Source organism: Falco cherrug, chromosome 4 (genome assembly GCF_023634085.1).
Source record: "Falco cherrug isolate bFalChe1 chromosome 4, bFalChe1.pri, whole genome shotgun sequence".
Taxonomy (NCBI): Eukaryota; Metazoa; Chordata; class Aves; order Falconiformes; family Falconidae; genus Falco; species Falco cherrug.
In genome coordinates, this window is record NC_073700.1 from 51,804,237 (window position 1) to 51,828,587 (window position 24,351).

The 24,351-nt window shown below is 47.0% G+C and overlaps 2 protein-coding genes across 9 annotated transcripts in view; one reads left to right on the forward strand and one right to left on the reverse strand.

Annotated features, from left to right (window-relative positions):
• Positions 1–16,204, reverse strand: part of KLHL18 (kelch like family member 18) — a 29,235-nt gene extending 13,031 nt beyond the window's left edge. For both annotated transcript variants that reach the window (XM_055710179.1, XM_055710178.1), the window contains exons 1-3: positions 16,011–16,204; positions 1,408–1,538; positions 1,076–1,216 (exon numbers count right to left, since the gene is read on the reverse strand). In XM_055710179.1, coding sequence (XP_055566154.1) covers positions 1,076–1,216; positions 1,408–1,538; positions 16,011–16,151 — 413 coding nt within the window. In that variant the 5' untranslated portion in view covers positions 16,152–16,204. The remainder of the gene's footprint in view (positions 1–1,075; positions 1,217–1,407; positions 1,539–16,010) is intronic.
• Positions 16,205–16,272: 68 nt separating this feature from the next.
• Positions 16,273–24,351, forward strand: part of KIF9 (kinesin family member 9) — a 32,835-nt gene continuing 24,756 nt past the window's right edge. For all 7 annotated transcript variants that reach the window (XR_008732238.1, XR_008732239.1, XM_055710172.1 and 4 more), the window contains exons 1-6: positions 16,273–16,355; positions 19,141–19,285; positions 20,391–20,491; positions 21,096–21,261; positions 21,397–21,503; positions 22,299–22,520. Coding sequence is in view for 5 of the 7 variants with exons in the window: in XM_055710172.1 (XP_055566147.1) it covers positions 19,270–19,285; positions 20,391–20,491; positions 21,096–21,261; positions 21,397–21,503; positions 22,299–22,520 (612 nt within the window). In the remaining 2 variants the exon portion in view is untranslated. The remainder of the gene's footprint in view (positions 16,356–19,140; positions 19,286–20,390; positions 20,492–21,095; positions 21,262–21,396; positions 21,504–22,298; positions 22,521–24,351) is intronic.

A 24,351-nucleotide genomic window follows, 5' to 3' on the forward strand; every position in this document is an offset into this window, starting at 1 on the left:
CCACTAATTTTCTTGTCATTAACCAAAGTGACAGCTGAGCCCTCAAATCCAGGTCTTCACCAAGGACACCTAGTTGCTCCTGGTAGATCTGGGAGAACTGTGGCTGCTAAATTTGAGAAACCAAATCACCTTGCTTAATCTACACACAGGTACAACCACCTCAAGCTAGCAGGGACTCAAAAATCAATGCAACCCATCTCTTCCTGGCTTGGTGTCATATCCAGTACCTCAAATAAAATGTTTTTGCAAGAAAAATGAACGCTCTGTCATCTTACATAATTTTAAACTGCAGAAACTCAGGATGCAAGGAGGATGGAAAACTGAGGCATCTTAAACACCGAGGAAAAACATTTTTTAGTTCCCAGCCCATGATTTTAAGATACCTCTATTGAGAAGTTAAGAAAAGTAAGTGGCTGAGATGTTCCATTTATTTGGTAGATGTGTTTAATATCACACCATGGAATGCACTGAACAGCTGCAGAGAAGTCAGGCTGGGGAAACTAAACACATAAGACTCCCTGGCATGATCTGAAAACGCGTGTGGTACGTTTCCAAAGGATAGCCCAGTTTTTCAGTTTCCAGATCATGCTGCTGGAAGAGTCTTGCAGGCAAACACCAGTGAGGGAACTGAAAAACCTGGGACCAATTTATGGGTCTGCCACAGCTTCCTGTCCAGCTCCTTGGCTGAGCCTCTTTGTTTCTCCCCTCTTCCACATGCAGCAGCAGGAAGGGTAATTACTGCGAGGATGGGTTCGTTAGTGGTAGAGACAGTCACACACCAACCACTGTGATGGGTAACTGGCTAGCTAACTCTTAAAAACTGAAATGTCCGCGCTGTTTTGCTCTAGGTATTAATTCCCACGGCTGGCCAAGGCCTTTTGTTGTGTTCCAGCTGTAGCATCTCACAAGCCAGAGAAGTTATTTCATATGCAATGAGAATGGTGAGCCTCGGGAGACGCAGCCCTCCTCACCATGCTGGCAGGAGACATCCCACATCCTCCCAAGCCTGACACAGATGACTAAAACTTTGCTGCTGTTGAGGAGCAGTAAGCTCAGCCAAAAGACAGCGCCTCACCTCTCTCTGAGGAAAGTACAGCAAGCATCTTTGATGTTCTGCAGCTGAAGGAAACTTGCCCCCATCAGCAGGGACTGGACGTTCTGCTGATCTATGGCCAGGTGACCGTTGTAGGCAAAGTTGATCAGAGCCTCAAGCGCACTAAAAAAGGGGGAGAAAGGGCAGAAAATCCACTGAATTCAAGCTAGCATGGGACCCTACTAACAGAAAAATTTTTTCTAATGCCATTCACACAGAGGGTAGGCTTTCAAGCCTTGCATGCACAACACCAAGGCCTGCAGAGCGCTCACGGTTCCTCTGGATATCCCTGCTCCCGTGCTGTGGGACGTTACCTGGGATCCATCCCCTGCATGACAATCTCATCCTGCTTGCACTCCATCATGTCATTGGTGAACATGGCATGGAAGTATGGGATAGAAGCTGCCAGAACAATCCGGTGAGCGCTGAATTTATGGTCTCCTACCTAAAAAGGAGAGAACAAGGGAAGGAGGAAAGATCAGCACCATTCACTGCTGACTGTAGAGTCCAGATAATTCACTGTGGCACAGCTCTGCCAGCCCAGCGGTAACCGAGGGCTAAAAGTTGGACAATTCCCATTTGCAAACAGGACAGCAGCCTGTCTCAAAGTCAAACTTTTGAATCCAGTTTTCAAGCCTCATAAGCAGCCACAAATGGTCAACCGGGCAAAGGTAAAACAGTGTTACAACCCAAGAGTGGGCAGATTGTTCACAGAGAACAGCCAGGTCCACAGAACCACATGTTTACACAAATCAACTCGGTATTAAACTGCACACACAGGTTCCAAACCCAGATCTGCTTCTCCCAGCAGTTTGGTGCGGGGAATCCTCCCTGCAGCCCTGCTTCAGATTGCTTCAGCTAACCGCTGGCAATCACCGATCCCACATCACCTGCCTGATCCCAGGATGCCCCGCGCACAGCCGTGAAGGCTCAACGCCAGTCCCAGGTTCCGATATTTCTTCAGAGCTAAAATCTGGGTGACACAGCTGCCCGTTCCCTCTTCCCTAGCTTGGCCTCTGAGCCAATGACCAGCTTACAGGTTAACTTCCTGCTTCTTCTCGGCACCCGTCACATACCTTCAGCTTACGCTCACAGCCAGTCCCCTTCACTATAACCCAAAGGATCATATGGCTCATCTTTAAATCTCTGCAGGCTCACTTTCACCAGCTGTGCTGTACCTGCTCCCATTTGTATCCTCTGAAGAGCATTCCTGATCCATATGGAGCAAGGCTTGGCAGGGGCTTCTTGCATCTCCGATTTCACATCTCCCAGCTGCAGACACTACACAATATTTTGTCCTCTTCTGAGTTACACAGGTCTTTGCTCTGATGACCTCTCTCTGTTGGTTCAAAGCTTTCCCCCCGCCTTAATTTCCAGTCTAACCTGACTCACACCAGTCTATGCCCATCCAAACTTGTGTGGAACTGCCTTTTTTTCCCCACTTCAGCAAGATTTTCTCATTTGACTTTTGTTTTGCTAGGACAAACAAGCTGGCACAGCAGGTCCTCTACTTGCCAGGTCATCCAAGAAACCCTTCTCTTCTACACTTCCCTTCAAAAACCTTCATCACTCTTTCATGTCTAGGCAGCTTATTAACAAAAATGTTTGTGTTCAGGGTTTTTGCAGTTCCCAAAAGTGCCTTGCCTCTCTGTCTAGGCCCAGAGCTCTCACACCCAGTAAATACAAATGGCTGGGAGTTTAGAAAGCAAAATTCCTGACACATGGCAAGGCAGAGTGGGCTAGAAAACAAAGAAAAGACAAGGAGGAATTGGGCACTACAAAAAGATACATAAGCAAGCAGGATTTTTTTTCCTTTTAAAACAAAAGCATACTCAACTGCCACAAATGCTGTTAAAAGATTTTTTCAAACCCAGCTTGACCACCCAGCTGCTCGCTGTGCGTGCCCGCCTGCACGATGACTGGGACTCACAAACATTTAACATGTGGTCAGCTCCTGGCACTGCATGCCTCAGGTGCAGAGTCAAGTCTGCTCTGCCCAAGCTTCCCAATTTAAAATATTGCTGCAAATATCTAGTCAAACTGCTTCCAAGACTTGCTCCAGCCCGGCAATGGCAGGACCACTTTTGGAGAGCCTTGTCTCTGCACTGGTCAGCGTAGGTGTGCCTGAAGCCCTGCCCATGCTGTCCCCTGTGCCTGGATTACCCTGCACAAACCCTGCTGTCCTGGATTTTGCCATGTTCCCAATGCCCAGAACAAAAGCAGCAAGTGAAATGGTATGGACTACTACAACTTATGGGAAAAAAACCCAACCCTCATGTATATACTTGTACAGTCACTTGTGAGCTCAGGTTGGGGAAAGGTCAGCATCAATCTCTTCTACTAACCCAAACCCATGTGTAAAATGTCCCAGAGGCTCCAAGATTTGAGAGCTGTGCCACAAATACCAGCAAATATTCTGCTGCTCTGTTCCCTTCCCTGCTCAGTCATTAATTTCTCTCATGCTTCACCTCCACCTCCTGCCCTCCTGTGCTGGTGCTGAGCAGGAGACGAGCTCCCAAGACAGCTGAGCAGGAGCCAGACCATGATGGAGATAAAGGCAGGAATAAGAGGGCTTGCTTGGCAGACAAGGGCTAAGATTATGTTCCAGGAGAGAGAGGGAAGAAGCAGAAAAGAATAAGGTAACAAAACCAAGAGGATGGATATTTTATAGTGGCAAGCCAGTAAGGACAAGCATGGAAATTAAGATGGCAGCTTTACCAGTGCTACAGCAAGTGCTGGACCACAGTACAGGCACAACCTGCGCTCGCCTCTACGTGTAAAATCAACAGCAGCTTCCTTGCATGCACACAGCAGGCCAGGGAATCTCTGGCAGAAGGAGTTGAGACTGTCAGGACTCGCAAAAGAGCCCACAGTCAAAGAGGGGACTGAGCTCAAGGCCACAAGCCCTAGTCCCGTTTAAGTAACGAACATATACATAGCTGGGCTCCTTACCCTGACTTTACACAGCCTCTTGTAAGCCAGTGCAAACTCTGGCCTGACCTCTCCAACACAAGAGATTTAAGTTATTATAAATACACCGAGTTTAATGAGAAAAGCCTGTAAGAAGAAGGAAGCGATTCAAGAACCTGCACACCCCTGAAAGCTGACAAAACCTCTCTGTGTCCGTGGCTGCAGTGTTTTCATTTCCTTACTCTGCGGGGCCAATGCCAAGTGGAGCGCACATGCGCACGAAAAACTTTGCTTCTGTTCATCTCTCCGTGTAAACGACTGACCAAGGTGCTGCTTATGAGGGAAGCACAAGAGATACAGGATTAAGATAGGTAAATAAGGAGATTTGGGCACTGAAGCTCTTCGTTTGAGACTTCTCACGGGGGAAAGGTTTATATATGACCAGCCGCAACCTGGTTGATGACGATGACTAACTCACTGCTCAGCCTGTCCACGTTCCAGCCCCGAGGCTCAGAAGCACCAGACCTGCTTGGCAAGCTCTGGTGCTTCCCAGCCCATTCCTACCCCGTGGATGAAGCCGCTCCATGGATGAAGCCACTCCACCAGCCGTGCCTGCAGCTGCTCCTGGCCCAGCCCACTGATGGGACGAGTAAACACCAGTGAAGCTAATTAAATGGGTCTCATTATCTACATACCTTAATGCTGTACCTCTCCCGCATCACACACAGCGCTGGCCAGCTGGGGACATCTCATACAGACCTGGTGGAAGCAGCAGGATGGCTCCAGCAGCCCAGCAGCAGGACCTGGCCTTTCCTTGTTAGTTCCCCAGCTCCTCACTGCCACATGCAGAGGAAGGTCTAAGTGTTCCCAGCATCATTTCAGAGCTGGGGGACAGATACTGCTGCTAAAGCAAGAAATACATGCCCACAGATGAAGCCTGCAGCACAAGAGAGGTCTGTTCCTTGGTCAAGGGCAAAGGGCTAATTAAAAACCCCAGGCTATTTCTGTCATGCGCGATGCCAGTCTTCTTTAAAACAGCAGGGTTATTTTTTGCTGAAAATGTTTTCAACTAGAAGGCAGAAGACTGCAGTCACTGACCAGGAGCACCCAGCTTCTGCAGGAAAACCCCTTCCTGGGTGTCTCAAATGCCCCAAAACACAGGAAAGCTCCATTTTAGCTTTCACTATTTCTCTGGCCTGAAACAAAGTGGAAGAAAAAGGCCTCATATCTCTAAAATTTTGAAAGACATTGTGGTGCCTGGAACAAGTCAGTCCAGCTGCAACCCTTTGACTTAATATATCTCTTAACTGCAAGACAAGTTTGGATGAGTGCTCCTATTTGGGCAGTATACAATGTGGTTGAATGTGCAAGAAAAACAATTCAGCTGAATTTAATTTCCACCCAAACACAATCTGCCAAAAATCACAGCTATTCAAATGTCCCTTCACTTTTTAAAAATAGAAAGTCATATTAAGATTGAATAGGCACCCATTAAAATGATACACCTGCTTCAAATGCATATAGCGATCCTTTAGTTATAACCAAAGTTAACTTTATAACTAAAGCCAATACCAATTTCAACAGCAAGGCTGTGTTTATTCAAAACACCAAGGTTCTACTGTTAGCCAACAATGAGAAAAAGCCCTCTGTTTTGGCAAATAACTGTGAAATACAAACACAACACCAGCTTGAAGTTTATTTTTAAAGTAAATGTAGTTTTTAAATGGATCTGTGGGTCAGATAGCCATCTACACCATGGTTAAATTCACCAGTTTCAGTCACCGAGATCTGCCCAGTCTGTGCCCCAGGATTTCTCAGCCCTCAAACAGCTTGCCAGTACTGCTCACGCTTCCCTCTCCCTCAAGCACAAGGTCCATCAGTGCTTTGTTTTTCTACGTGCCATCATGCTATTGCTCTCTGGGCAGCAGTGAAAGACGGTGGCATGTAGAGAGCCACCAGTAACATCACCGCCAAGCCGGCCAAATACTGTCTGACCCACCTGCCCTTTTTCTTCCAAGGAATTCAGTGCTGCAGCTCCAGACCTCTGCCTCCTGCTTGCAGCACAAGCCTTTTTTTGACCTTGCCTCTCTCATGGATACATATATTAAAATGCATCACCACTGCCCACGTTCCTCCCAAGGCAAGGCACAAAGGGATCAAACCAGAAGAGATACTTTATGCTCCAAGCCTCAATACAACAGATTTTAGCACTGTCCAAGAGTCTGTGCAGAGCTGAAGTTTCCCACTGCGCTCCAGTTTCAGGGATGCATCGCCATGATCTCAACCCACAATGGGCTGCCACCAAACAGCCTCATTATATATAAATACGCCTGGTTATTGCAAAAGCAATCATTTATAGTCATTCAGCAAGACCCCCGACGTGTTAATGAGAGCTGTATCATCACAGGGATGAAATACTTTGTGTCTGGTGGCACCACCCTTCCAGCTCCGAGCAGCTGAAAGGGACAGGATCGTTCCCTCAGCACTTGCCCTTTGTCAAGGAATGGATTTTACCTTGGGGAATGCCCCATGTAACAGATTAACTGTGCTGGGGATGACCCTGCACCGGCAAGGCAGGGTTTGAACTAACCAGAGTTTGTTTTGGTTACCTGCAGGGAGAAGCCTCAGCTCCCCAGGCAGGGCTCAGCCTCCTGCCTCAGCTTGGTCCCTGTCAATGCGTGGGGAGCAGCTGGACAGCACAGGAGAAGCCAGGCTGTTCACAACTGCTTCCCTTGCGCGGTGCTAGCACCTACCTGGCCTTGCTGTTCAGGGCAATAAAACAGAAATAAGCTGGGGAAAAAAAGGAATAATTTTCTGCTGTCATAGCAGGGGAAGGGAGAGGACTGGGACTGGCTCCTGTCAGCAGCGAGATCCACAGAGCTGCATCAGCAAAGAGCTGGTTGACGCAGCGATCGCCAACAGCTGAATGGAAACTATTTCCAGGTACTGGACAAGACAAAACCTGCAATTCCTTTTTTTATTCCTCCTCTCTAAAACTTGCTCCTGTAATGATAGAGGGCCCTCGGGGAGATTTATAAATTGGGATATCTGGTCTAGAAGCTCTCATTATGCTCATACCATCAGCACTTAATGGCAAGTCCCAAAGGAACAACTAAATTTCTTGCTGCAGGCAAAGGACAATACCTGTTTTTCCTGTAGAAGATGAAAAATACTTCTGAGGATGAGCACACAGCATTATGTCCCCTTGATTCATCCTTGCATCTTCTGTTTCAAAAACTGCCTCCTATCTCCAGAGCCAAATGATTTCCTTTCCTTATAGCCAAATAAATATGCTTTCCTACACCTGATGGAGTCATGCTACAGTCCACAAGTCTAATATGAAAGTGAAAGAGCTCAGGCTTTTCTTGGTATCATTCCACCCTACAGCTGACAGGTTCCCCCTCACCCAAAATCCATCACAGCCCTGCCTGCTAATTCCAGAAGTACCAGAAGAACAAAAAAAATTTTAAAATTATATATATAAAAAGCTTCGTCTGATTGAGAAAAAAACCATTTTTGTCCTCATTAAGTGCAGCCAGCAAAGATGGTCTGCTCCATTCCTGTTACAATTTTACAGAGCAGCTCGCACTTGGCCACGCAGCCTTTGGAACCAGCTGCCCTTTCCATCCGTATTCGAGAATTGTCTCCAATGATCTTCCTTTTTATTTTATATTTATATACTGTTGCATACCCCCCAGGACCGAGGTGTCCAAAGGGCAGGATGCGTCCAACCCCGAGAGCTCCCTGCTGGCAGCAGGATTTTATTGCCTACCTAACGTCCTGGGGGAAGCTGTTAAGAAATCTCTGTAAGCTGGGATGTCGCTCAGTGTTTGGCCTCCCTCGCTCTGTGGGATGTGTGTCTAAACCAGAGCCTCGGTTGGGGATTTCAGCTTTCAGCTGGAGGTGGAAGTTCTTGTTTGCAAGAACAGACTGTTCCGTGGCAATACCTGTGATGTTAGGGAAATCAGGTGCTCCTGTTGAGTTAAACACAAATCAGTGCATTTATCTTCTGCTTTTTGAGCCTGGAGTTCAGGACTGTCTCCAAGCACAAATTAAATCATCACAAACTCAATCATATTCACAACACTAAGCCAGAAGTAGCTATTTATACAAGCACTGAAAAGAGAAATACGCCAGGAACTCCACATCAGCAAGCTCACTGGGAAGATGCTTGCGTATAACTCCTTCAGGCAGGACTGCCACCCCTTTCAAAGCCTGAGCAAAACATCTCATCTTCCAGAATATTTCCCCCTTTATGCAAGGATGTGCAATTTCATAATAAATAATTTTAGGTGCCTTTCTTTCATAACAAAATATACTGTTTACCAGAAACACAAACAGCACCACTGCTGGCAAAGTGTCTTTTCTGACCACAAAATTCCCTTTCAAAACGTTCTCTAACTGGCTAACAAAAGGCATGCTTTCCCTTACACTCCCACAAAATGTTAACAAGTTCCAGGGTACGATGAAGCTTTCTCCATAGAAAAATGGTGTAGGTGTAATACAGGCATCTATTGTTTTCACGACATCATTACTCTGCACAGCTGAGAAGTCTCTCAAGTTCTCTCCTGCAAAGATCTTCTCAAAAGAAAACAAAAAAACCCCAAACCCAAGCCAAAGAGCATCTTTCCTGACGTGACGCTGTCATGCAAGTCACAGAGAGGATGCAGCAGAAACTAAGCTAGTGTCCAAGCCATCACAGTGAAGTTTTGCTAGACAGAAAATAGCGGAATACTAAAGTTTAAGAGATCTTGTATAAAAATTCAGGTATTGAAATAAATACCCTTCCTCCCCACCCACCCCTTCCCTCCCAAATAGCAGCCGGATGAGATGTGAAAGAGTTTACATCAAACCTGGCCTGTGCAAAGCCAAGCGACTGATGCCATTAAGTCAGACACCCTTCTGGTCTAGACTAATGACAGACCTGCTGGTATGATGGTAACGAATTGCTCTGACCTAGGAAAGCCATCCCTTTTGCATGTACAACAAACACACGTTCCCAGATAACCCACGTCCAACTGAGAGGAGCCGAACTGCTTTGCTGGTCCCCATTGCCTCCATTTTCCACGAGGACAGGGGAAGGGAAGCATCCCGAGGGATCGGTCCAGCCCTGCCTCATGCTCCTGAAGGACCAGCAAAACCAAACTTGAGGGTGTTGCGGCCAGGAACGCTGATGGGACCCTGGGGTGCGTGAGCAGTATGGCCATCAGGTCAAGGGAGGGGATCCTGCCCCTCTGCTCTGCCATGGGGACACTGCATCTGCAGCGCAGGGTTCATGCTGGGCTCCCAGTTCCAGAGGCAGGGAGCTACGGGAGAGGGCCCAGCGGGTGCTGCGAGGCTGATGAGGGGACGGGAGCCTCCCCCGCAGGAGGGAAGGCCGAGAGGGCTGGAGAGGAGCAGACTGTTCAGCCTGGAGAGGAGCAGGCTCGGGGGCCCTTATCGATGCCCACAGGCGCCTCCAGGGCGGTGGCAGGAGGACGGGGCCAGGCTCCTGCCAGGGGTGCCCAGCGGCAGGACAAGGGGCAGCGGGCACAGGCTGCACCACAGGCAGCTCCTGCGGAACCTGGGGACAAACTTCTTTCCCCGGAGGGTGCCGGGCGCTGGCACAGGCTGCCCGGAGAGGCTGTGGGGTCTCCTTCTCTGGAGCCATCCCAACCCGCCGGGACGTGGCTCTGTGCAGCCTGCCCTGGAAGAGCTGCTTCAGCAGGGGGGTGGGCTGGGGGGGCTCCAGGGGGCCCTTCCAGCCCCAGCCAGGCTGAGAGTTAACTCAACAGTTGAGGGCCCCTCAAGCTGTGGGCACCCTGGTTCCCTGCCAGGTTCCTCCAACCTCCTCAGAACAGTAATGCCAAACCTCTCCTGTACTCCAACAACCCCTACAGCAACACTGAGAACGCCCAGCCTCTGCTCTTAACTCATCCTGCAGCATCCAGCTCCTACCCAGGCAAGAAGTATCTGCCCGTGGCCCTGCCAGACACCAGGTTAAATCTCCAGATCACTGAAGCCCACCTGAAACCATAGGACAACTTTTGCTTTAAGAAAAGCAAACAAACCAGTGGTCTAGACTAATTTTTAGTAGTTAGACAGTAAAGCCTTTTTGCCATGCTCAAAAAACCAGAGTAAAAAGCTTAGTGCAGAAATGTGTGGTTTCTGCTAACGCTTCAGGTTTAATGTCTTCACAAAGCACTAAAAATACTCATCTTTTATATAAGGGGAACAGCACTGACGCTAGCTGAGACCTTGGGTGAAAAACCAAGTCCAATTGTAATCCAAAGTAGCTTGTTACCGCTGTACCACAAGATCGTTAAGCTCAAGGTCTCATGTGCATAACAGATAATCTGTTCTTTAAATCTACCAGCTTCTTCAAATAATAAGATATTCTCTCTCTCCTACCAAGCTCATTTTCCTTAAGGATCTCAAACATGCTCAAACATCTGCGGAGCAGCCAGGCACAGGGTTTTTCCAAGGACCTTGCTGAAATTACACAGGCAGCCTAAGCTGTCTGGAATTCCACTTATCTGCCACGGCAGGACAAGGGGAGGCTCCTCCAGCTCCGCGACTGCTTGGCAGCAGCAGCTCTCTCAGGTGTGTCTGCTGAGTTTGGAGGGTTTCAAGTTAACAGTCTGCTTTGGAAAAGCAGTGATTAGAAGCTGAGAAAAGCCAACAGGACTATCACCTGTCAGTCCAACTCGGATCGTATATGAAACAAATAATATAACCTCCCCACAGCTCAGAAATATTTTAACTCTCCAAGCTTGCATTATTTTTTTTAAGAGACTTTTCTAATTACTCTTGGAGTTAGTCATGGAAATACGGCATTCAAGCGATTCAAAACCAAACGAGAAGCAGCAATAATAAGAGGAGTTCACATTAACCTTGCTCTTTGAGGATTTAGACAAGCACAAACCTCTCTTTTGACAGAGCCAAGATCACTGGAGGTGGCAGCCTGGCAATGAGTTCTCCTTCTGGCTCCAACTGGAGCGAGCAGGAGCTGTAAAGACATTTTCTCCCCTCAAATTTGTCAATGAAGGAATGAGATGAGCACTGCTTCCCTGTTTTACAGGGTGGTGCAGTCCGCAGGCTTCCAGCAAGCTGCTGATGTGTCCTCAGAGAGCACTTGTACCTTGGCCTCGAGCAGACAATGCCAACTCCAGAAAACAAAGCTGCCCAAGCAGCTTTTGTCTTGAGGGGATATTTGTCTTCAAAAAACAATGCTCAGGAAGAGCACAAAGCAGATCAGGGTCTCCAGATCAGGGAGTAACACCCCCAAATGCCCACACTTGTCAGTGAACTGAAATTCTTCACACTTTTGCAGCATTTATTTATGAGGTCTAAAACACTTTGAGAACACCCACACATAGGAGGAAAAAAAAAAAAGATGATAAATTCACTGTAAAATAAGTGGGAAAGGTTCTGCCATGCTATTGTGTATAGGAAACCAAAGCTATGAGGGCTCAAACCTTTAACACAGAGCTTTTCTCACCCTGTGAGCTTAGTAAGATGTGAATCAATTTCTACCAATAAGGTAAAATCAACAGCAGTGCTGGTAGTAGAAAAAACTGAGGACTCCTAGTTCATGTTTAGACCAAAAATGATGCTAAGGGTGAAACGCTCTTGGGAGGAAAGAGCTCCAGGGAGAAGCAGCGTACTGCCTGGACAGGAGCATGACAGCACTGCAAAGGCAGCCAGGAAACAACCCAAAAGTCTCCAAACGTGGAGACAGCTTGAAAGTCCTTTATATCCAGCTTCTGGGGGAAAACAGGTGGATGCAGAAGTCAAACCTCACTGATTTAATCTGAAAAACCCAGCCATCTGTAACTGCAGTAACATCTGACCCATAGCTGGGGGCACCCAGAGACCTCGCTACAGCAGGTTCTGCTCCACGCCAAGGACACTAGGTGCATTCAGGTTGAACCCGTTCCCAGCACATGCATAGACTTTGCTGCTCACAGCCCATTTCAAGCCTGAGAAACGTGGACAATTCAAACTTCAGCCCACGGCTGGAACCCCCAGTTTGACCCCAGATGCAGGGGATGGGGAGGCGTGCAGAGAACGGCTGCTTCTCTGCTGGCTTTGCAGGATGCCCTGGTTTCAGAGGCTCCTATCACACCTCGAAGCATATAGTCCAAAACTGAAAACTGAATTTGAAGTAACTCCATTCAAACCACTTGACACACTTGTACTTGTAGCTAAAAGCCTCAAAACGCACCAAACTTAAAAAAAGTAAGGAAGCCTCCTTTCTGCGTGCTTGATGATCGCTCTGGGCTTGGTGTTTCTCTGTTGCAGAGGCAACCATCAGCTTTGCCAACCCACCAATATCAGATGAGCAGAGAAACAGGAGTCTCACTCTTCTAAAATATTACTCTGGTCAGGTTAAACTGACAAACAGTTTTGGTTGATTTTTTTTTTTTTTTTAAAGGCCACAAGACTAGATCAACACACAATCTGGTGATTCTGAGAGAAGAAAGTAGTAGCAGAAGTTTGACTTTAGTAAGCAAAAATTGTACTTTCACCAAAGGAAAATGAACTAACCACAGAATAAGGTGTGCCTCCTTGCTTCCCTCCTCCCTTCAGTTTATTCACATGCATTTCTATCAAATCATACTCAAATCATTGTTTAATTAAACATTTCAAAGACTCACGAAAGGGAGACTGAAAGGACAGATGTCTCTGATGGAACATCTTCTAAAGGAGCTCTGAGCTGCGGCTATTTAAGAGACAGGAATAGAAAAGGACTTTTCAAATCTGTAGGCTTGACCGTCCAAGCAGGAAAGGAGCTTTGGCTCTCGATGAACACATCCTAAGCGGCTGGAAAGACATGCAGCTCACTTACTGCCCTATTTTCACATGGGCGATCATGAGAAGCAGTGACAGATTTCCCTAAGCTGAGTTTGAATAATCGGAACTCCAAGGGAGCCATTCAAATCAGCACTTCTTGCTTTTAATCGCATCTAAGCCCAGCTGCTGTATGCTGCTGAGGCAGCACCGTCTCCCGCAGAGCGGCATGAACCGTAGCAAGACAGTTTCTGAGAAAGGAGAACAAATTCTGCCCCTCCTATTTACTGAATGAATGCTCACCTGGTTTTACAAGGGGAATAATTAAAACAAACAAACGAGAGTACTGAACTTCCTAACAATTTTAGGCCTGTTTGTACAGCAAACATTTCTTGTGGGCTGGGAAAATCATTTACAGCCATTGACCCCAACGCTGATATCTGTAGAGAGGCCACTAAAAACCTGAACTGTGCTGCAACAACACAGCTTGCTCCTGTTACAGCCACAAGCCTGAACGTGATCACCATCAGGAGGAATCCAACTTCTGGCCCAAAACAGTGTTTGGCTGCTTTTTTTTCTTTACAGACATGACAGCCAAAAAGTACTAAGACTGATAAAAAGGGTAACAATCTCACTTCAGCAGTGCAACACACATCAGGACCTACTACGGTTTCCTTCAGTTATGGACTTTAAATGCTTCTCAGTGCTTTTCCTACCTTCATTTTGGGTAAAAAGCATTCAAACGCCATCCCTGCTAGACAACTCACTTGGCAGGCACCTTCTGCATCACACGGGATTTACAGCTTCATCGACGCATGTGGAAAGCGCTCCTGAGCAAGGTCAGGGAAAGCATGTTTTGCGTCAGCTGTGTTCAAGGTAGCTAATTCAAGATTCAAAGCCACCTCCGAAGTCCAGCTCAGAAAAATTACTTCTTAAACATTCAGCAGCTACAGAAGACACCCTGTACTGAACAATGGGGATCAAAGATTTGGCTTGGATTCAGCAGGCTGCACTAATTCAATCACCACAGGACACACAGGCACTGAGAAATCTGATGTCAAGAGGCAGAAGCAGCAAAGAGGTGGCATATTTTGACGTGGTGACTCAATACAACAAGAGGAATCTAACGAACGAAGTGTTTTGGATTCTCAGGCTGTGTATGTACGAGGGAAAGCAGGACTGTTTGAACCAACACGGAAACACACCGTCAGCCCTCTGCCAAATGCATCAGTCATTGCTGGGATCTTTCTTCAGCATAATAAAGAATTAACCAGGCACTGGAGAAAGTTAAGACTAATTTTAAGAATGGCAGAGACATCTTTCTCAAGTATATTTTAAACTTTTGTATGGATGAAAGGCTCTGCACTCTCCCCAGATAACAACAGTCCCTGGAACAAGACAAAAGAGAAAATAAAAGGAAAAAAGAAAGCAGGGCCAACATGATGCTCTCATCCATAAAGCTGCCCAGCACTGTCAGGGTGCTCATTCTGACAGCTGGACCAGAGAGCTCCTTCAGCCCTCAAGGCTTTAAAAGTTTTCCCACCCTGCAGCGGAAGATACACAAAGCGAGATAAGTAAGATTTTAAAAAGCATTTTGCTAAGGTAAACCTACTTATTCAGAAGGGTTTTGTAGAACAAAGGTCAGGCATTTATTTGATATAAGGCTGGGGTCATATACCTCATCGCTATTGTCTCCCTCTGGATGACACAGAGCAGCCCAGCCCCAGAGAGAGGACCCACAGCTGGCCCACCGTGATTCCAGAGATACAGGACCCACAGGACCTAAGAATTTCCTTCTGCAACAAAAAGCCACCTCAGATGCACCAATACACAGTTTAATTCTAACAAAATGGCACTCTCCATCACAAACCAGTTTTGTCACAGAATGCCCCCAGGTTATGGCACAGACAGTCACAAATACCACATCTTAGAGGGTACAACCTCCACCAAGGAGGATCAGCGCACAGCTGTGCTCTTCACAGCATTTCAGCCCGTGATGTAGCCCCTTTTTCCAGGGGGCTATAGCTGGTCTATGGGGACGCAGCAGACCCACACAGCCCAGGGATGCACCCCAATCATGCATCCTGTGGTTTCCACGACAGGCAAAACCCTCACCGGCTCCTTCTTCAGCAGCAGGAGGTAGGTTGAAAAGTTTCAGCATGAGTAGGCTGGGAAACACCTTCATGTTTAATTAAACTTCAGCATTAATTCTGGAATGACTCAACCAATCCTAGGAGCCGACACGTTGCATCCACCCCACAACAAGCTGCTCTGCCTGTGAGCTCCTGCTCTGCAGGACTCCAGCATCTCCTGCCCAGTGCCGGCTGCTCTCAAAACCCTTCCAGCCCAACTCCACAGAGCCAGGAACATGATCCTGAGGATTTACCACTGTTACAGATTATTTCTTTGATGTAGGAAAGTGGATGTTCTTAAAAAATAAAGCTTTCCTAGGGAAAAAGTCTCTTCTCCCATGGGTTGGGGCAGAGGTTGGTCCATAAACCTGCACCAACCCCATCCACAGCATGTCCCCCCCGAAGCGCTCCCCAGAGCCGGGACCAGCACCAAAACATGGTGGGGGGTCTGGGGTGCCCCCTTTCCTCCCAAACAAGGTATTTTATTTAAATGCTCTTCCTGGCTGCTGGAGAAACCCTGATAGTCCCAAGGGAGATGGAGGCTCCATTTCCATCACCTCTGTGGTGAGGGGGCAGCATCAGCGACAGGGTGTCACTGACACATCCCTGCACCCACCCAGGGCTGGATGTGCTCAGCACCCCTCTCACCCCCAGGAGCCCTCACAGACCCCCCCAGGACTGGGGAGGCCCAACACCCCCTGATACCCCACCACAGGGGATGGGGGGGGTGTTAGCACCATCACTCTACACTGCCAAAAGCCATGGGAAGGGGGGGGCCCTCAGCTCCCCCTTCTCCCCACCATAGGAGCCGGGGTGGGGTGGGGTGTCTCAGCTCCCCCTTCTCCCCACCACAGGGGCCTAGGGGGGGATTTCTCAGCTCCCCCGTCCCCCCAACATAGGGGCCGGAGTGTGGGTGTGTGTCTCAGCTCCCCCATCTCCCCACTATAGGGGCCGGAGGGGTCTCAGCTCCCCCGTCTCCCACCACAGGGGCCCTCACCTCCCCGCCTTGTCTCCCTCGCAAAGGCACCCGTGGGACCCCAGCTGCCTCCTCCTCGCCGGCAAAGGGCCCGGGGGTCCCTCAGCCCTCCCGGACCGGGCCGCACCTTGAGGGTCACATCGCAGAGCTTGCCCTGCCGCCGGATCTCGCCCATCACACCGTAACCGCGGCTGGGCAAATCCCCCACCGAGAAATGCACCAGGTCCTCGGGGTCCAGCTCCGGCTCAGCCGCCGCCGCCTCCAGCATCTTCCCGGCTGCTGCCGCCGCTCCCCGCCTCGCTTCGTCTCCCCCACGCCTTGTCCCCGCCCGGCCGCCGTAGCGCGGCGCCCGCACCTCCCATTTCCGCCTCCACCACTTCCGGGAGCTGCCGGAAGAGGCGGGTGCCATGGCAACGGCGTACACAGCCCCGGGGCTTCTCCTCGCCCGGGCCCTGCTGAGGCGGGGGCGCAGGTAGGTGAGGAGCTGGGGCTGCCCCCGGGAGTCGCCTCCTCCTCCTCAGGGCCTTGTAACCCGTCTCACCCGGCGGTGTTGTCCCCACAGGCCGCATCAGCCCCCTGGCCTCGCAGTCCCGCTCCTCCAGGCCTCATCCCGCTCCTCAAGGCCTTGTACGCCTTTGTTTTGTTCCCCACACCTCAGGTGATGTTTCCCCATAGGCTTTGCTCTCCCCCACGCTGCCCCCCAGCCTCACCTGCTCAAGATGTTGTTTCCCTCCTCAGGCCTTGTCTCCCTGCAGTCTCCACTCCCACCACCCCCCAGGTTTGCTGAAACATGGATGATCCCTTCCCTGTCCCCGCAGCCCCCTTTCAGATCAACTTCCTTTGCTCATGTCCGCAGCGAGCCGGGCTGTGGGTATGGCTGTCCATGGCACTCCCTCTATTCCCTGTTATCCCAGCTATCCTCATGCCCTCCTCCCACCTTTTCTGTTACCTCTCCAAGCCCCCATTATCAGAGTACCTGTGTCACCAGCTGCCTCGCAGCCCACACTCTGCTTGGTTTGCACTCAGCTGGGAAGGCAGAAGGTAATTTGGGACTGTTGTCGCCCCTGTTCTCCTTGGGGCAGAGGTGGTCCTGTCCATACAGATGGCCTGGGGTGCTGGGGCAGAACTGGGCTTTAGGTGTCCAGCTGGATGGATTCAATGCTGGAAGCATCACTGGAATCCTAGGAGCTGCCTAATGGTCACCCCCCCCCAAAGCAGCTTTGCCTCCCCAGTATGCGTCTCATGTTTAGGACAAGGCAGAATGACTAAACTAGAAGAGGGCAGACTGAGATCAGATATGAGGAAGAAATCCTTCCCTGTGAGGGCGACGAGGTGCCGGCACGGGCTGCCCAGAGCAGCTGTGGGTGCCCCAGCCCTGGCAGTGCCCAAGGCCAGGCTGGACGGAGCTGGGAGCCACCTGGGCTAGTGGAAGGTGTCCCTGCCTGTGGCAGGAGAGTTGGACTAGATGACCTTTAAAAGTCCCTTCCAACCCAATACTTCGCTATTTAGATGTCTTTAGGTGCCAAAACCTAAAGGTAAGAAGCTGACTTACAAGGTCCTATTTCTGAAAATTTTGATCTGACAGTTGAAAGAGACTGTCATAGAGAGAACTTCATCCCCTTTGCACCTGTGTTTAAGGTCAACTACAAATGGTGCTTTGAGCAGAGAGTAACAGGTCTGACATGGACAGTTCATTTTGTAGTAATTATTCCAGAATACTCCCTTGTAGACAAATTCTGACATGGGGGGGAAGAAAAGCGTAGGAATAGGGGTTTGGGTGTCCCTTTCTCTTTTCCCTCCCTCCAAGCAATTTAATTCAAAATGTCTGATAATTTCTTGTTATGCCATTAGTTAATGAAATGAAATCGGGAAGATGATAGTGAATTAGACAATTCTTTACAGGGAATCTGTCACTACTCTCTGTGTAGAACAGATCACACGTCAATTAGCTGTGCTAGGAAGTGCACCAATTCACAGATTTGTGCATTACACCACACCTGTAATTTCTGAAGATGCATTAGGAAGGTATACTGAATAAAATAAATCTGCTGTTGTGTGCTTTGCAAACTGTAACCCTTACTCTAAACTGAATAAACAGCTGTATTTTACAGTATGATGTAAACAAACGTCTGAATAAAAAGAAAGTTTGCAAAGCACAAACTATTAGGTGATTCTGTTCTATGGTTTGGCCCAAGCTTTTGTCTGTCCATAATGGATAAGCTCAGGTCTCTCCAGCAGAGCTGAAAACTACACTGCTCTGCTCTGGCTATGTGTTTATGTGCCAAAAAGCCCCAACCCCCCCATCTAAAATTCTCTGTGGCTCTAATCTGTGTGGGCACGTTGGCGTCTGCCTCCATTGCAGAGATAACTGTGATTCCATTAATTCTGAGCATAAATAGTTTGTTAATCTTGAGACAAATAGGGGAGTCCTGCTGGCTTCATCTGCTGTATAAGGACAGATCAAGGAACTTGGAGTTTGGCACATTTTTGCTTGCTTGGTTTGTGTTTCAGGTGCTGAATGATGAGCGAAAGTAACGGCAAGTCTTGCTCTTGGCCTTGTTCAAACTGGGGGAGAATGATTTAGTGGTCAAAGAGCCAGAAACATTTTTGGTTAGCTGACCAATAAACACGTAGTTTTTTTCATATTACCTCAATAAAAATTCCACTGCAGGCAAAATAAACAATTAATAATCAGAGTGGTTGGATGCCTGGGGTATTACTAATGAGCTGGAGAGCTTATGGTCTATACACTGCTGGTCAGGAGTCTGCCAGAGAGGTGTTTTCATGTTTCCTTCCAATCTTCTAATGCTAGCAAATAACCCCAGGAGTAATTACTTTTGTCCTGATGTTGAACAATGGGCATTGTTGCAGTGTGGAAAATGCCACTCATTTGGAATTTGTTCTGTCTCTGATTCATATTAGAGTTTTTGCCTAAAATTTTCCCTTGCTCCTTTTTCCTGCTGTGCTTCTTGCTGCAGCTTTGAAGAAATAAGGCACATACCACTCCAGCACTGCGTTATATTTGTGTAGTGGAGTTTTGTGATCTCTAACAATCCTGATAACCAGATGAGTATCATTTCCATGCTGGCTACCAGCTTTAAAACTGTGTCTATCTCCATTTTTCTTGTACCTGTGCTGCTCCTGCCTTTATTTATGCAGCGCTGGCAAATATTTTGGCACCTTTCTGTGTGTGTCACTTAGTGGCAATCCTCATGATGACGTCTGTGCACTTACTTTATCACCATGCTTTTTCACAGTTTGTTTATTTGAAGACTGTCCCCGATACTGAAGAGATTATGGTCACAGTAACCTTGCATCCTTTTGGATTCTACAGCAGGCATTGTGTTGGCATCGCTGTAGTAGTCTAGGAAAAGGACAAGGCACCCATGGTACCTTTATCAGGTAGTTGTTCAAATGCTCACCTCTAATTTAAATAAAGAGAAGTCTTGGTTCAGCTCACATCTCTACATTTCTTTTTAGAGCAGTCACAGCAGATAAGGCGATGGAGAGATCACAAATAAAAATACTTAATATACAAGAAAGGCAAAAGATTTTCTCTGAAACGAGAAGTTGGCATTAGATATTACACAACTACTGAGCACAGTTTGTGTGTAGGAAATAGTCAAGATGGTCTGCATGTTCCAGGGGTTTAAAAATACTCAATGCGTGCTTCTCAGGTGGGGCTTCAGCAGCTGGATGTATCCCCTGAGCCCTCCTCTGGTGGATTTTAGTCAGCAGATCCTCTAGCCTTGCTGGATATTGGCAGCCACTTACTGAATCCACATTGACCAGAAGAACAACACAAGAATTTTACCAGGAGTTGTGAGTTTTTTTCTTCTGGAAACTTTTAAGATCAACTCTTCATTAGGAACTTTAAAATATTTTTGCATATCAGCATAAAGAAAGGGTTAAAAAGGTATGAGCAATGTGTGTTTGATACAGACTGTAAACAAGGTACTTGCTGCTCAGAGCCTTGGAAATGTTGGCATATCAATGGGCTGCACAGCCCTTTGCAGTGCTGTGGAGCTCCTTTAAGCTTGGTTTCACCTATAACACATCCTAGTCAAGCCTCAGAAGCTTGAAATGCAGTTCTGGATGAACTGACTTTACAAAACAGGAGACTGCCTGTGCCTTGACGCACAGAAAATGCAAGACAAAAGAAAGTCTATCTCATATTCTTGCAATTATTTTGCTTTGCAAGGCTAAGAGGAAGAAAAGCTTGGGTTATCAAACACTAATGGGCCTGATACCCAGAGGAAATTATGATCAGTAAGACCCTTCTTTCTATATGCACTCAGTTTTTTGAGCAGAACAATGCTGGAAAGAATTTTCAGCAACTGTTTGCCCACAGTTGCTTTTGATAAAGAATAGAAACTGCAGCTGAACATTTGTCAACACTTCATTTTTAAACTTGACTGCTCTGTAGCTTGCCTTTTCGTGAAAAATAACTTTACGCTTCATTTCAGGGAATGCAACATTGTTGATTTTTCCATTTTTTCCTGTCTAGTTAGAATGGATGCAGTAGAAAAGAGAGTCCATGCATTTGTGCGGGTCAAGCCAACAGCCGAATTTGCTCAAGATATGATCAAGTTTGGGCCAGACAACAAGGTAGGGAAAAAAAGAGATAGCAGATGTGAAGGGTTTGGAATCTGATTTCGGTTTTGCCCACAGAAATGCAGAATTCTTCCATTCCTTAAGGCTATGCGTACCATTTTGGTGCGTGTTGATGCATGTGCTTCTGTTTGTTGTTCTCTGCGTTGACAGTGGCTTGTGGGTTTGTAATAAGGAAGTGTGACTATGGAAAACATACTTCTTGTGATAGTCACTAGAGAAAATCCTCAAAAGGACTGGGACTCCTACTGATCCTTGAGGAATTCCAATGATAAGCACAGTTCCAACCTAAGAGGTCTCCCTGTGGCACAGTTTGTTTCTAGCTCCCCCTTATGCAAGCTCCTCCCTTCACCTTTTCTTGCTCAATTAATAGTTCCCCTGGGACACAGAATCAGACACTTCACAGAAAGGTAAACCAATGAGATTAGACATATTTAGAATATCTATTACCAGAAAATACCATGATGGTCAGTAAAACAATAATATTATTTATACTCTGTTTTCTTACCTCCAGGTCTTCAGTGGGTATTTCTTTCCCAACAATAATTGCTGAAAGTCTTTATGGCCTTTGAAGTTATGTTAATCTCTTTTTGGGTTTCAGAGCATAGCTATATACATCAAAAAAGATGCCAAGAAAGGAGTTGTGAATAACAGGCAGACTGACTGGGCCTTTAGACTGGACGGTGTCCTTCACAATACCTCCCAGGAACTGGCATATGAGACTGTGGCTAAGAAAGTGGTGTCTGAAGCTTTAGTTGGCTATAACGGTAATTTTTTGCTATTTTAATTATTTTTACAGGAAGTGGAGATTTGGTCTGAGGGAGAGATCCTTTTGATGTTCTGTGTGAGAAATGCAGAGATTCCCTCCTGAGTTTATTCTTTTGCTTTTGGATCTTTCCTAGGCACGATAATGTGCTATGGACAAACGGGGGCTGGTAAAACTTACACAATGACGGGAGCAACTGCTGAGTATGAGCATCGAGGAATCATACCCCGAGCTATACAGCAGGTACTGGATCTGAATGGGAAAAGAGGCTAGAAGAAATAACAAGGACATCTCTTATATCAGCTCTTGCTGATACTCATAAAAGTGTTGTGACACGGTGAATATGTTTTATGTTTATCTTCATGAGTCCTTTTTTTTCTTCTTTATCTAAGTCACGATCATTAAAGAAATAAAGGAGCCTGTAAAACATAGTAACTTTGTACCTTTGTTATACTACACTGTGACCTTGTGCGCTGATAATGGCAACATTTCAGAGTATTGGGGTGGTGTTGGATTGAAACACGCTGATTTGTCAGGCCCATTGCTGCATAGATACATCCCAGTCCAGAAGCACAAGTTTGTCACTGCTTTGAGGAGGCAGATCTGCCTATCTTTATGCAGCAATACTGCAGAATGCTCTCCACTCTCACAAAGACAACTGACACACACAGTGTGGGGCTGGCATAACGCATACCACCTGAAACAAAGATGGGAGGAATTCTGTAGTTACACTTTATTGTCATTTGCAGAGGTTTTTGTTTAATTCTACTAGCTCACATAAAGTACTTTCTGCTTCCCAGATGTAAGCAGGCCTTCTAAAGTGTTGTTTTCAAAACTATCTTTGCGAAATCATATTAAAACTATTGCCTTAGCCCTGTCAGCCCTCAGGCAACCACAGTTCCGAATCAGCCACACAGACGCAGATGCACTTATAGCCATTCAGAAAGTTTTAAATAGCTTCTCTGGAAAGCCATAGATAGCTAATAATTCTTTTTGTGAACTAGCACTGCCACTAACAAACTCTTTGTCTTTGTATAGGTCTTCAAAGCGACTGCACATTCTGTTGATCCATTCAAGGTCCGAATATCCTACCTGGAAATCTACAATGAGACCTTGTTTGACCTTCTGTCCACGATGACAAGCAGTGGGACCAGTGACATGCAGATGGCTGTAGTGGATTGCCCACAGGGTGTTTATGTGAAGGGCTTATCTATACATTCGGTTAGCCATGAGGAAGATGCTCTAAATCTCTTTTTTGAGGCAAGAGAAAACAAGTATTACACTTCATCTGATTGTTATGTTTATTGGCTTAGCTGAGGGAGGAGGCAGTAAAGTAGGAGGTGGGTGGCCAGGGCGGCTGGAGGAAGTTCAACCCTCTTTGTTCTCTTCATTGTGGGTAGGAGAGCTGGTAACTCTTGGTAGCTCATGTTCTTGCAAGGAAAATGTCCCTGGCACAGAGATTCTGTAAGATCTCCCTGGAGAAACCCTGTTTTTACTGTATGCCAGAACAAGTCTCCAAGTGATGGAGGAAATATGGTGGGGTGAGACCTCAGAATGTAGTAGCGTTGGAGATTCTAGGCAGCACCAAAGTAGTGAAGGCAGCCACAGAATCTGCCTTAATTTCAGAAAGCTTATCTCACCAGCCACCTCACTGGCCCCTTCAGGAGACTGAGATCCCAGACAGCCAAAACTTCATGAGATGGTACAGAATGACTTATTGAAACCATAAAATAATAGAATCCTAGAATTCTAGTGGAAAGGGACACCTTCCGCTAGACCAGGTCTTAAAATCAGTAAGTTCGGGTCTTATGATGCTAATATAAAAGCCAATATGACAAATCTCATCAGAATGGAAATGCAGAGACTTTTAGGGTTGATGGATAATAAATGGTGTCAGAATCACCAAGAAATAAAGAACATTGACTCAAGAGACTGGGAATACTCCAGAGAGTCTTCAGGAAGACATCCTGCAGAGCTGTAGTGTGCACCGTGTAATAAGTAACCAGTGACAGAACAAGAGAAAACATCCTCAAGTTGTGCCAGGGGAGGTTTAGATTGGATGTTAGGAAAAAATTCATTACTGAAAGGGTTACCAAGCACTGGAACAGGCTGCCCAGGGAGGTGGTGGGGTCACCATCCCTGGGGGTATTTAAAAGACGGGTGGACTTGGCACTTAGGGACATGGTTTAGTGGTGGACTTGGCAGTGCTGGTTTAATGGTTGGGCTCGATGATCTTAAGGGCCTTTTCCAACCTCAACGATTCTACAATTCCCAAAATACTTGTTTTCATTACCCTGGTTATGACATAGGTGTCAGTGAGTGACTTAGTACAAAGTGCGTGATAGTTGGGATCCTTTCAGACCCGCCAGCTGACCTATACTGGAATTTCTTCCTGAAAAACTCACCTGCCTGTCCTAGCTATGTCAGTGCTCCAAATAAAGTCTTACCAGCAACATCTTTGGCAGATAGCTTGGGATGACTGTGGCACAGGTACTGTTAGTCAAATTTTACAGCAGGGATGTTTACACAATGGGCTAGATTTGTGAAGGGAGTTAGCTTACTTATATCTGCATCTTTCTTTTACTTGTGGGTGTTTTAGTTCATAAGGAAAAGATGAATAAATACTTGATTCTCTATGTGGGAAGCATATTCTTACCGGGAGCCATCTGGTGTCCTTAAAATCTTTCACTTTTTAATAATGGGGCTGTGGTGTCCTAAGCCAGCCTCTGTGCTTTGCAGGAACTCCCACTTTCTTTTTAAAGAGTAGAAGGAAGATGATAATGCAGTGTAACTTGAGATCTGTTCACAGAAGAAGCGCAAGTGATGCCTGGGGATCTGTTCAGGTCCTTAGATGAGTTCTGCCTGTGGTTCTAGGTTCACAGAGAAAGCTCCAGGCTTTGAAGAGGCTCCTCACTAACTATGCTGTGGCTCTTCATTTGTTGAGTGGGGTTGGTAGGATTTGCTTAGAAAACTTCACCTTCATTCCCGCTCTTAGATCTACACTCCCTAGCATGGAGCCAGTCACTGACCTTCCAGCTCTCTGAGACCCAGGCAGACCAGTTGGCTGTGAAACCTGTTGACAAGTGCATTT